Source organism: Marmota monax, unplaced genomic scaffold (genome assembly GCF_021218885.2).
Source record: "Marmota monax isolate L192 unplaced genomic scaffold, Marmota_monax_Labrador192_F-V1.1 WCK01_AAM20220418_F8-fsc00001, whole genome shotgun sequence".
In the NCBI taxonomy this organism is placed as follows: Eukaryota; Metazoa; Chordata; class Mammalia; order Rodentia; family Sciuridae; genus Marmota; species Marmota monax.
Window position 1 is genome coordinate 58,087,888 of NW_026693777.1, and position 13,999 is coordinate 58,101,886.

Consider the following 13,999-nt stretch of genomic DNA (forward strand, 5'->3'; position numbering starts at 1 on the left):
TTTTTTGGCAATGGAGCCCGATGCCTTTCTCCACGATATTGTGGATAAACACCTGGTCCTTGTTCGTTTTTTGATAATGGAGTACCCTCTATGGTGGTTTGAGAACGGCATTCATTAGCCCAATGTCTCCCTCTACGGCATCGTGGGCAAATACCTGGTATTCTACTCCTTTGATACCTAGTTTTGTTAAACCCTCCTCCAATGGGGCAATTCCTTTTAAAATGTCCTGTTTGTTCACAATTGTAGCATGTTCTTGGCCTGGCATCTAAAGCCTGTTTTACTGCAGCTGCCACAATTTGCCCTTGTTCATTAATGTCTCTGGCATCTAAAGCCTGTTTTACTGCAGCTGCCACGACTTGCTCTTGTTCATTAATGTCTCTACATAATTTAATATATGTGTTTAAATCTTCATGTTTCCATGGTCTAATGATATCTCTGCACCAACGATTCGCTTGCTCATAAGCCAGGTGTTTTAGTAATGGCATTGCTTGTTCTGTATTCCCAAAAACTCTGGTAGCTGTTTGAATAAGCCTATCTACAAATTCAGCATAAGGTTCATTAGCTCCTTGTATTACCTTAGATAATTGACCTTGTAAACCTCCATGTCCTTGTAAAGTCTTCCATGCCTTAATTGCATCTGCAGCAATTTGTGCGTATACGCCAGGATCATATGCAATTTGTTGCTGCTGATCCTCATAAGGTCCCTTTCCTAACAACATATCTAGATTTCTCTGAGGATAACCAGCTGCTGCATTTCGCCTAGCCGTCTCCTTGCAAAATTCCTCATTGGCAACCTTCCATAACAGGTATTGTCCTCCATTTAGCACAGCTTTACACATATTAGCCCAATCTGCTGGCGTCATGTTCAAGTTGTTAATGGATTCGACCAAGCTTACAGTGAAGGGTGCTTGAGGACCATAGGTTGTTACAGCCTCTTTTAGCTGCTTCACTGTTTTGAAATTTAAAACTTGGTAAAATCGCTGCCCTCCTGCCTCAAATACAGGGCATGTTAATATTTGAGATCTTGTCTCAGGATCCCAACTATCAACTGCGGGGGTTGGGGGCCTCCCAGCATATGGAGGTGGCGCTGTTGGTTGGACACTTTCGCCCTCTGGTGATAGAAAGGTGTTAGTAGCAGTCTCCTGTAGAGGTGGTGCTGTTGGTTGGACACTTACACCCTCTGGTGATAGAAAGGTGTTAGTAGCAGTCTCCTGTTGTACCTTTCCCCCTGATGGCTTTTTCTGTTTTACACTTTCTTTCTCTGTCTGACTAACTTGAGAGACCTTCTCTTTTACTTGAATCATTATGTCTTCTCCTTCCTCTACCATTGTCTGAACTGAAGGCTTTGGACTAAGCAAACAAGATATGAACGTCCACAATGGCAATGTGCCAACTGGCAGAGTCCCTGGGCTTTTCTTTTCTATTCTTTTTAAATCTTCACCATGATGGTTCCATTGTGATATATTTAACAACTCCTCCTTAAAAAGCCATGGGCTACATTTTTGTATTGTATCAACGTATGCCCTGATTGTTCTTGATTTTACTGAGATGCCTCCTTCCTCTAACAATTTACTTAACACTCTTTCAGTTTGTTTTTTACTAATTTCTGATCCCGTATTTCTACTATAATACAACCCAACAAGATGACGCCAAACAAAACCGAGACAGAATGAAATAAAAAGGGAACAACAAAAAGTCATTATAGCCTTTCTATCCTCCTGACATGGGCATCCGTCCTTTCTCCCTATCTGTTCCTCAGACGTAAATAGTTTTTCCTCAGATGTGAGCGGTTTTTCTTCCGTCTCACTCATCTCCAGGGACAGGCAACTTAAAACAAAAGTGAAACAAAATAACAAAAGAAGAATCTTAAAATGGCTACCCATCCTCTCGCCCTGCCCTCAGGGGCGAGCAGTTTCACTTACCCTCAGTCGCTCCCCGTGCGAGCCACCAAATGCCGCAGTCTGGCTGGGCACAATCAGGAGCCACTTGTCAAAAGAAACTAACTTTATTTTTAGAACCACACACGACAAACAAAATAGTCTCTCAGGAAAAACCCTCAGAGCCTCAACTGCCACCACCGGCTTTCCCCAAGCCTCTCTCTCCCCCACCAACTTCTCTCCACCTCCCACAATCCTCCTGCTCTTGAGGCCGATTGGCTGGGTCACGTGGGCGGAGCCAAAAAAGTCCCCCAATGAGCAGCTCCGTGGTCTGAAAGGGCAGGGAAACAGTCCAATGAGCATCACCGCAGAGGAGCCAATCAGCTAGATGTTGCTGGGGCCGAGGAGCCAATCAGCTAGATGTTGCTGGGGCCGCTGTGAGCCAATCATCAGCCAGCAGCTGGAAGTTTGCTGGCAGCTGGAAGTTTGCTGGGGCCCCTTTGGCTGTGGCTCTCAACACATCTGTTTTTTTCTCTTCCTTATATATATATTTAACACTTAGTTTCAAACCTTCCTGAGGTTCCCCCCCACCCCCCATGCATGCTCAGGACCTATGATTCAGACTGACAAAGTCAGGGAATCCTAATTGAGAGAAAAGTGTTTGAGACTTTTCGGAGGCTTGGACTCTTTGTTTTTGTATCTGATTGATAGGGAAGAGAAGGGATATATACGAATGTGATAAAGTGATTTTTTTTTTTTTTATAAAACAGAGGTGAAGAATGTCTATTTTCATACCCAAATGTAGTTTCACCATAGATGGAAAGGTTTCTAATGGACATAGAAGTTGAAGGAGAATTCAGTTCAGTAATAGGTATTTAACTGGTTTAAATCTTGAGAAATCTCTTTTCTTCTCCTTCCTCCAAAAACCATGTTTCCATTTATAATGATTGCCCTCTATACCGAGGATTCTCCAAATGCCAGGGGCTGTGCCATGTCTCTCACATGCTTTCTCATTGTTTTCAGGGCTTACAAGGTGGAGTGACTGACTGTGGTCACAGGGTTTATAAAAGGTGGGGCTACACTTTAACTCTATGTATGTAAGGCTTTTGAAGAGCTCCCCTTCCTCCACAAGTACATCCAAACCTCTGCTCCCAAGTTAAAAATAATGTCATGGTGTTTCTTTCTTTTTGGTATTAGGAATCAAACTCAGGGGCACTTTTCTACTGAGCTACATCCCCAGTCCTGTTTTTATTTTTTATCTTTTTGAGACAAGGCCTTGCTAAGTTGCTGAGTTTGGCCTCAAACTTGCATCCTCTTGCCTCAGCCTCCCAAGTCACTGACATTACAGGTGTGTACCACAGTGCCTATTGTCATTGGTGTTTTTTGAGATGGGTGAGGATTTAAGTTCACCTGACCATCCTGTGACTCTCGTTATGAGTACAGGATTCAAATAGCCAGAGGGATGTCCAGCCTGGTGTTTTAAATGTCAGGCCAGCTGGTGTTCTGGTGTGATGGGCAGTGTTGTGCTGGCTGGTGGCTGAGTGCAAACAGTTAGCAGGGCTGGGCCTAAATAGGAGGTATTCTCTTGGCCATGGAAGCCAGGATCACCCAGCCCAGTGGAAAGATGATTCATCCAGCCCAAGCCTCTCTCAGGCTGAGGAAATATACCAACTTGAACTTCGGGTAGCTTCACTGTCTTTCCAGGCTGAGCAGGATTGCCTTGTTGCCTGGGCAACTGCAGGCCAAACCCCAGTGGAAAAAGCTGCAGGCATCTGCACTCACTTTTGGGAACTGCTCCTCAGTGGCCAGTTCACACCTGCTCCTCAGTGGCTGCCGTTGCCAATAACTAAGACTGTGAGTCTCCTAGACAGGAAGTAAGCGAGAGATCAAAGTGGGTTTTCTCCTTTTTCTTTTAGTTAAAATGATCCAAGGCTCAGAACTGTCTTTTATTATACTGGCTGCTCTAAGACTTGACATTACAGTTAATTTATAATAATTTTCTTGTGATTATGATTTTTAAATCCAGCTCAGGAGTCTAGGCCTGCCAGGCTCTTCACAGTCCAATGATAAACACAGGTGATGGGGTTAAATATTGTTATTAGCAATCATAAATATCGTTAGCTTTTCATTAACCCAAAAGGCAGCTGCTTCTAATCCAGAGAGCAGGCTCTGGTCATGGGTATTGCTGATGTAAAGCCCACAGGAATCTAATACCGTTATTTTTCTGATCTAAATGTTCAGAGTTTAGCATTCTTTCAATCCAGCTGTGATAAACTTTGCCTCTGCTCCTGTTCTGTTTTCAATTTGACTGGAAAGTTTTTGTCTATATAATATAGTTGTAAATAGCATGTAAAGCATTAAGCTTATATAGAAATTTTTCTGGCCTTGAGTTTTCTTTCCTGGTCCCAAGAAGGAGGCTGGCCAACCCAAGCCAGGTGCTTTTCATTTTACCCATATGGACATGGTAAGAAAACTCTGATCCAAGTTCTTGGACCCAGTCTTTGAGATTCCTGTATTGAGAAGCACAGCCACAAGCAGCTACTGCTAGAATACTTCTGGGTTTGCAGTGAGACCATTCTTCTCAGGGCGTTGACCACAAAACCTTGTAGAATACCTTGTATAAGGCTCCACATAGTGGATTTATTTTAGAATGTATTGTCAGACAGTCCTTTTTGAAGAATGGAAGGAAGCTCATCATGTTTGCAAAAATATTCAAGAAAAATCATAGTAACTGTTCAGTTTTGTGGTTACAATTTTACTCCTTCCTGTTCTCCAATCTGATTTATTTTACACTTTCATTTTAATAGCCATCTTTTGAGGGGATGTGGTGGACTATGAATAATGACCATTTTGTTTTCCATTTTCCTTTGGGGAGTTGCCATTTGCCTGGGGCTCTCCAGGGAGGGCTTGAACTTATAGAGACCCTTGGGAATGCTGCCCTGTTCAGAGCTCTCTGTGCAGGGAGGTCTGTTTCCTAGTGGGATGCACATTTCCCAGCTGCTGGTAATGAGGGAGCAAGACTGTGGCCAGTGGTTCCTGCTTTCAGTGCAAATTTGTCTGGAGCCCCCAGCTGAGTGACTGTGACAATCCTCAATCCACCACCCCCCCCCCCAGGACACACACTGCCCCACTACACTGCAGACACTTTCTCTGGGGTTCTAAAGTCCTTACTAGAATTTTTCCTTCTGTAGGATTTTTCCCATTTATTGAGAGATTATGGGAAGGGGGAAAAGGCATATATGAATTTTAGTAAGAGTACCTGGGCTAGAATCCCAAAACTGCTTCCAGCTCCCTCGGACTCAGGCACGTTTCCATCCCTTTGGAAAGGCATGGTGGTAAAACCTGCCTGGGTTTCTAGGAGGATTCATGGGCTCAGACATAGACTCAATGGCCCAGCACCTGGCTTGAGGGGGGCTCTGGGTACTTCCCTTCTGGTCTCCTGACCTATGCGATCACAATGGGACTCTTGCCTCTGATCTGCTAGACTTTTTTTTTTTCTTTTGGTGTTTTTTTGACCTTACAGGGCACAACTACTTTATTTCTAAATATCATTCTCTATCTACCAGCAGGTAGATAAATTGGTCTCCGTATCCCTTCAGTTGAGGAAAACAACCTCTTTTCTCCCCTTCTTGCCTTTGACTTCCCTTTTGAGCCGTAGGAATCTACACCCCTGAGCCCTGGCTTCTTTCTCCTCTGGTTTAGAGAAAGTTGCCTCCCTACTCTGGTGCTGAGCCCAGTGTCTGGATTCTGCCCTTCTGCTCTCCTGCTCATACTCCCTTCTTTCTTTCCTCTATAACTGTCCCTCCTCCATGACATCTCACTGTCACCTGCTGATAGGTGCAGGGTTTCTCTGTTATAGACTCCAGCTGTGTCCTCTCCAGCCCTCTGGATGTTCACCTCCATCCCTGCTGTAGTTCTGGAGGAATCTGTGATGAGGGCAGTCACTGAGTGGGTCTTTTTGTCACAGTGTCTGTATGAGACCAATAATATTATTTAAACAATGAATGGATCCACTTGATCATTTCTGTAACCATTCCTCTGCATTCATAAATACCTGCCCACTGTCACCTTGACAATGTATATTTTCACCTTCACCCCTATGGGGGGAACTCCCAAAGGCAAGAGGGGGTGGCTACTTTTGCCTAAGGCAGGGTCTTCTGGCTTCTTCAGAAGGGGCATGACACAGCAACCTGAGAGTAGACATCATGTCACAGACCAGCTGGAAGGGTCCTTGTGGACTATCTTGTTCCAATTCCTTGTTTAGGGACGAGGAGCCTGTATCCCAGAGGTAAGATGAACAGTGTCGCACTCGGATGAATGGCAGAGCGATGCAGAGAAGCAGGCCCAGTGCGGCTAGTCTGTGTGATTGCTTCCCACCACATTTTTGTGAAAGGTGTGCTCTGTCCTTACTGAAGTGTAGGATTGGGCCCCAAGGCCATGTTCAGACTGGCTTTCCCCGGGGGGAAGCATGTCCACAGTCCATAGCTGGGCTGTTCTGATGACCTCCGCGTGTGGGTTTCGTCAGCTGGTGCAGAAACTGTTCAGAGTGGGTCTGTGAGCCCGCATTCGTTATCTGTGGACTTTGTGCTCATAAGCAGTTACAGGAAATGTTCCAGTGCTTTCTCTGCAACATGTGATTCTCAGGACTCTGGGGGCAAGTGGAATGGAGGGGCTGGGGCGGAGTGTTCCGGGATCTGCCTGCTGAGCCTTTGCATTGCTGGCATTTTTTCCTTGCTCTCTACAAGATGCCCTAAGGAAACTGGATGGCCTCCCCTGCTTTCTTTTTCTTTCTTTCTTTCTTTTTTTAAATATTTTTTTAGTTGTTGATAGACTTTTGTTTTATTCATTTATTTATATGTGGTGCTGAGAATCGAACCCAGTGCCTCACACATGCTAGGCAAGTGCTCTACTACTGGGCCACACCCCCAGCCCCTGGGTGTTTTCTTTTATTAGCATTTTGGTTTGAGACATATTTGTTCATCCTTTGGATACACTATGGTCATTCAATACACACACACAGTATGTGAAGTCAGTCGGGGTCATAAGCATTTTCAGCTCTTCAACCATTAATCATTGTTATGTGGGGGATTTCCATACTCCCCTTGTCGTTTTTAAGTATCTCATATTGTTGTAGTTAGTGCTGTGCTGAAGAAGAACCAGAAGTAATTCCTCCTCTCTGTTTTGGCGTCTTTTATAGAAGTTCCTTCCCTTACCTGGTGACCTCTACTCCATTTTGACTTAGTAGTTTCCACAAATGTATGAGAACATGTGGGATTTGTTGTTCTGTGTCTGGCTTATTTAATTTAACATAATGACCTCCAGTTCCATCCATGTTGTTATAAATGACACGATTTCATTCTTTTTTTATATATAGCTGAATAGTATTCTATTGTTTAAATATACCACGTTTTCTTTATCCATTCACCCACTAAAGGCATTTGAGTGACTCTCTATTTTAGCTACTGTGAATAGTGCTGTAATAAATGTGTGAGTCCAAATATCTTTTTGTTGCAATAATTTCTTCTTTAGGATACACTCAATATTGGAATTGCTAGAGTATATTATAATTTTTTTTGAGGGTTTGCTCCACTGTTTTCTATAATAGATATACACTGTTGATGGGAATGTAAATTTGTTTAAGAATTCCTCTTTTATATGCCAGCATTTTGTTTCATAGCTATGCTAACTGGGTGAGGTGATATTTTGCTATAGTTTTGTTATGCATTTCTCTGGTGATAAATGAGACTGAGCAGGTTTTTTTTTTTTTTAATTTTTAGGTACTTGTTGGCAATTTGTATCTTCTTCTAAGAAGCATCTATGGTTTTTTAGCCCATTGTTGAATTGGAGATGTATATGTTATATATATATATATATATATATATATATATATATATACACACACACACACACACACACATACATACACACACACAATGATTCAATTTTTTTGAGTTCTTTGTTCTGGATTTCACTCCCTTGTTGGATGAATACTTTGCAAATATTTTCTCCCATTCTGTAGGTTATCTCTTAATTCTATTGATTATTTCCTTTATTGTGCAGAAGCTTCTTAGTTTGATATAATCCCATTTTGTTTATTTTTAGTTTGTTGCCTAGTCCATTTTCATTTTTCTTTGGAATAATTTTAAAAGAATTAGAACAGTTCCATAAATGTTTTATTGAATTCAACAGTGAAGTCATCAGGAACTGAACTTTGTTTAGACAGATTAATTCCTGCTGCAATTTATTGACTTTCTTCAAATTGAAATCAATTTATGGAGAATTGTTGTCTTTTGGAAGCATCATGTTTCTCTGTCCTTACATGTTTCTCTGTCTGCACATCTTGTGTAATGTTTGTTTCTCCCAATTTTATGAAGTAGCTTTTGTTGGAAAAGATTTTGTTCATTTAGATAGCATATAGTTTTTCAGTTAGATAAGTGGTTTGGCTATAAGGGAACTTAAAAACAGTCTGTGTGACTTGTCTTTCATATCTAGTGCCTCAGCAGTCTAAACTGCAGCAGTTCCTGAAGGCAGTGGTATGATTTTGCAGTGGATTTAGGCTTCCAAAGGTGTGTATCAGAGTTGAGCCCTGATGGTGCTGGGGTTGGGGGCAGCAGCTGCTACAGTCTCAGTGGTGTGGGTTGTGGAGAGGATTGTCTCCATATCTCTCAGGACAAGGACAGGGGACTCCAAGGGTTTTTGCACCAGCAGCCATGGTTCCTGTGCCACCAGATGTTAAGGAGACCTTCCCCAGGACTGTTGGGATGAATGCAAGAGAGTTCTGGAGCCTTTCCTCAGTCCCTCCAATGAACACAAAGGGTACTTTGGTTATGGCACTGGAAACTGGGATAAAGTTTTGGAACACAAAGAGGACCTTCCCATGGCCCCATGGAGCAACTGCAGTTGGTAATGGGGTTTTTAGCACTGTTCACTGATTTTGTGGAGCTGTGGGACCCAGATGTTATCTTCTCTTGGTCTCGGAGACAATCAAGTGTTACTGAGGCTTTGAGTACCAGTGACTGTGGTCTGAAGTCTGTGGGCTGTGGAGGTGTTCTATAAGTCTTCCAGGCCATGGAAAGAAGATCTTCCCTATTTCCTGCATGCCAAATTTGGGTGGGAGTTAGGCTTATAGTGATGGCAGCCACTGGTATTGAAGCTGCATGATGCTGAGGAACCTGTCTTCTACCCAGTGAGGGGGGGCACACACTACCTCAGGGCTTCTGGAGGGTTAGGTATTTGAGGCTCCTCTCCTACCACTATATCTAGCAGTGGCTATTGGGAGAAGTCTAAAGTGAGAACCTTCTTTGGATCAGTGGAGTCACTTTAAATCAGTTAGCTCCCCAAACTACGTTTAAAGCTTTCTAGAACCGTGATTTCTCCTGCAGTTAGGACAACCAGTCTACCACTATGATGAAGTTTCGTGGCATTTTCTAGCTTACCTTTTGTCAGCAGTGTTGGGTTCCCAACCCCCAGCAGGGGAACAGGATTGCAGTCTCAATTTCTTTATTCATTTCTCTGGGTTGCCATTCCCATTTTTTTTGTGCTGCTTAGGATCCCTACTATGTCTTTGCTAATTTGTGGAGTTCACACTCTCTCATTCTCCTCAAAATGTTGTTTTTCCTTTGTGCTCTGACTCTCCTCTGTGGCTGAGTTGAGCACAGGACACCTCCGTTCATCCCCTTGGCACCCCTGCATGTGTCTTGGCTTGTTATAGTTGTATTTGAACTCTAGGTCCATGTGGATCCTTTTCACTTAGTTGTTCCAGAGAGACAGAACAGGTGAAGGAGTGGACGGTGAACCAGCTTGTCCTGGGTTCTAGTCTGGTTCGTGTAGCTGCTTCTATAACCTCCCTGGGCCTCAGTTTTGTCTGTCGTAAAATTCAGAACCCCCATGACTTAGAAGGCTGCTAGTCAGGAGTTCAAAAGTAGAAATTTTGTTTTTGTTTTAATATAAAGATACCTTAGGAGGAAACTGGGACCTTAGGTGGGGATATCTGAGGCCTCCATGTCTGGTCCTGCCTGTCCTGTCAGCCTCATTCCTTGCCACACCTTGTTGCCACACCTTCTGTGCACATGCCATGGTCAGGACAATGGGGATGAGGCAGCAAATGCAAGCCTGACCCAATATGGTGGTGTCTCCTCTTATCATTTCCATGACCTGCAGTTCTTGCTCCCTGGGGGAGATGGTGGGGAAGGTAGGTCTATCTTTCTCATTAGGGTATTTGCACAGATGGCAAAAACTCAACTTGTGGCCAGGTGATCCTATTTCAAATGTTCCACAGGCCCTGTGTATCTGCCTCTCTTATGTTGGACCCTGGAATGTGTTTCTCATCCTTAAGGAATGGGTGATTTTATTGTACTGGCTCACCTGAGTTCTCCTGCCTTCTTCAGGGTGCCCTCTGCTGGTTAGTTCTGGGACCTCTGCTCTGACATTCAGTGTCACTCCTGCTGAGGAGGTGCACTGGCACTTAAGAGAGGAGATGGTGACAGGAGAGAGGCTTTCTTGCCTGTGCTGCTAGGTGAGGCTCCTCTCCTACCTCTATATGAAGATGACTTCACAGCCTTTAGTCTGGGCCTGGAGCTGCCCCAGGTTCTGACTTCCCTTTCTGGAATGAGAAAGGAAGCCCTTTCTGAAGTGTGGCCTTGTAATGCAGTGCAGGAGCTCAGGTGGATACTCATTCCTCTCTAGTGCCACTTCTGTAGATCATGGGTAAGTCAAGTGATTAATCCTGGTTTGCCTGGGACTTCCCGAATCTTAGCATTGAAAGTCCCGTGCCCGAGAAATCCTCAGTCCCAGGGATACTTGGCAGTTAATCCCCTTATAAGTGATTAACTTCCCCAAGCCCTAATGTCCTCAGTAGAGATAATATTACCTGTTTCTCGGGGTTTTGGGGGGAATGTCACAGGATAATAGTGCAGTCACGGAGTCTAAGCGAGTGTATCAAGTTTCCTAGGACTACTGTAACAATCTGGTGTCTTAGAACAAAGAAGCATTGTCTCATGGTTCTAGAGGCCTTGAATCTGAAATCAAACTGTTGGCAGAGCCTCAGACCTACAGGAATCCTTCCTCGCTGCCTCCCTGGTTTCCAGTGTTTTGCAGACAATCTTTGACACTTCTTGGACTATAGATCCGTCACTGCAGTCATCCATCATCAGAGGGCATTCTCCCTCGATCTTTGTCTTCACAAGGCAGGCATCCCCCTGTGTACATTTGTCTTTGCATCCAGACTCCCTAATTTTTATAAGGATACCAGTCATGCTGGATTAGGGCCTACCTCAGTGTCTCTTTTTAACCTGATCACTTCTGCAAAAAAACCCTCTTTCCAATTAAGGTCACATCAGAACTAGCAAGGGGTACAGTGTTAGCATATCTTTTGGGGGAGACAATTCAGCCTATAACAGCTGGGTTAGCTATGATGGTTATTGTTATTCATATAACTATCCTCACAATTTGGAAAGCCAAGAACACATAAGAAATAGATGCTGTGTCCAAGAGCAGACATCATGCGGGGTCCCCTCTAAGTCAGCCTTCTTCATGAAGAAACTTGACTTGGTTGATGGAATTCAGCACCTGGGAACCATTTCAATACAGAGTTTGTAGGACCATTTCTTTAACCTCTCGGCTTTTGTTCTGCTTGTTATAGATGGAGCAGATGAGGAATGAGCTACTTCAGGAGAGAGCTGTGAGGCAAGACTTGGAGTGTGACAAGATTTCCCTGGAGAGACAGGTGAGGGCAGCTGGCCCCAGGGGCTTCTACCTCCCATTGCATGGCTTTGGGGTAGGACACCTGCCCATCCCCAGAGTTTTGTAAAAGGACAAGCCCAAGCTGTGTGAGACTTGGGAGTCCGAGGACCTGCCATACAACTCCTTTCAGGCTCATAAGGGGGATATTATAGTCTCTTTCTTTGACCATCTAAAACCCAAGGTCAAGGGTATTCTCTGCAACCATCTCTGGGCTCCCCAGGTCCTGTATCCCAGTGTGTGCTAGCATGGACATCACCCAAATACTTGGCTTCATCTCATATTCTGCTTTGCTCAGAGAGCATGGCACACACACAGCCCTCACAATCTCCCTGTCTGATTCCAGAACAAGGACTTAAAGAGTCGGATTATCCATCTGGAAGGTTCCTACAGGTCCAGTAAAGAAGGGCTGGTGGTGCAAATGGAGGCCAGGATTGCAGAACTGGAGGACCGTCTGGAGAGTGAGGAGAGGTGAGCCTGGTACAGGGTGGGGCAGAGGCCCTGGTGGGCCATGGTCATCCCATTAGAGTGGCTTTCATGCCAGGTATCTCTTCCCATCCTCATTAGTCCAAATAGAGCAAGTACAACTTTGCTGTTATTGTTTCCATTTTATGGGTGAGAAAGCTGACCCATCAGAGTAAGTGACTTGAGTAACATAGCTAGCTGGACCAAGACTTATATCTCGGTTCCTAGGACCATAGCTTTTCCACTATGCTTACTGTTTCTCTCTCTATCCCTTCAATAAAACAGCTTGCCTCACAGCAACTGAATTTGAGTCAGATTAGAGATCAGGGGGCTAACTCTGCCCTGAGGACCAGGTGCATCCAAGCAGAGATGAGGGATGTGAGATCAGGTTGCCATGATTCTCTGCAGCTCTCATTCACAGGCTGAGGACCAGCACCAGGATGCACTTGGCCAGCCTTAGTTTTCCTCACGGCCCCTCACTTTCCTAGAAGGGGTGCAGTACACATGCATATGTATGTGCTTCTTTAGGAGGACTTTTAGGGAGCAGCCTGGAGTGGACCCCAAATGCCAGCAGTCTGTAACTCTTTGCCTTACAAAGTTAAGTGCTCAGGGGAGCTGGGGTTGTGGCTCAACACTTGGCTAACACGTGTGAGGCACTGGGTTCGATCCTCAGAACCACATATAAATAAATAAATTAAATTATTGTGTCCATCTACAACTATAAATAAATAAATAAATAAATAAATAAATAAATAAATAAATAAGAGTTAAGTGCTCAGGAGTGGAAGAACTTGGGACAGGCCATCCCAGCCCTTCCCTGGCCTTGCCACCTTTGACAAGTCATGCCCTTTCTCATAATCTCATTTCTTTGTCAAAAAGAGTGGTCCTGTATAATTGTCTACTTCCCCAACCTCAAGCTCAACCCTAAGCTCCCCTGGTGAGAGTGTCCCCTCCTCTGCAGCCTGGGCTTCCTACAGGGCTGAGAATGAGGGGTGCTCAGTTCTGCCTCCCCTGCTCTTCCAGGGACCGGGCCAGCCTACAGCTCAGCAACCGAAGGCTGGAGCGGAAAGTGAAGGAGCTGGTGATGCAGGTGGACGATGAGCATCTGTCGCTGACCGATCAGAAGGACCAGGTGAGGGCACCTCTTGTTCTCAGATGAGATCCTGTGTCTGAGGCAGGGGAAGCAGGAGGAGGCCAGATGCCTGGAGTGAGTGGGGCCGAGTCCTCCTCTTGACTTACATCACAGAATAGAGACTTAAAGCCTACCGAAGTAGGGGATCTCTGTAAACTTTAAACCCTAAACTTGGTCCTCAGCAAGGATGCTCTTTTTCCATGAGACTGGTTGCCCAAGGAGGAGGTGTCTGGGCCCCTGGCATCTCCTACCGGACCTCTTCTATGTCCTAGCTGGGTATGGCCTTCAGCCAGCATTCAACCCGCCCTCTCTCCCAATGCAGCTGAGCTTGCGCCTGAAAGCAATGAAGCGACAGGTAGAGGAGGCTGAGGAGGAAATCGACAGACTGGAAAGTTCTAAGAAGAAGCTGCAGAGGGAGCTGGAGGAGCAGATAGATGTGAACGAGCAGCTGCAGGGGCAGCTCAATTCCATGAAGAAGGACTTAAGGTGGGTAAAAGTGGTGGTCTGTGTTCACCCCCCACCATGTTTGAGGAGCTCTTGACGCTTTCACAACATCCCCATTCCTGTTGTCCCAAGCCAGTTCCTTATTGTTGCCTTTTGGGGTCATCCCATCCTAGAAATGAAAGTCATTTTGTCTAATTTGTCATTCCACATATTCAGTCAGGTCTCATATGTCATCCTTACATCAGTGCTTCAGTGTCATAGTCCTGTTGACCATAAAGGGAAACTGAGGCTCAGAGGTCAGACTAGCTCTCACCAACATGGAGGGACAATTCTTGGCCTAGCC

General features: G+C 44.8%; 1 protein-coding gene across 2 annotated transcripts in view; it reads left to right on the forward strand.

The window, feature by feature from the left end:
• The window catches only part of Cgnl1 (cingulin like 1), a 169,910-nt gene that overhangs the window by 147,067 nt on the left and 8,844 nt on the right, over positions 1-13,999 (forward strand). For both annotated transcript variants that reach the window (XM_046460784.2, XM_046460785.2), the window contains 4 exons: positions 11,518-11,601; positions 11,962-12,086; positions 13,104-13,212; positions 13,535-13,698. In XM_046460784.2, coding sequence (XP_046316740.1) covers positions 11,518-11,601; positions 11,962-12,086; positions 13,104-13,212; positions 13,535-13,698 — 482 coding nt within the window. The remainder of the gene's footprint in view (positions 1-11,517; positions 11,602-11,961; positions 12,087-13,103; positions 13,213-13,534; positions 13,699-13,999) is intronic.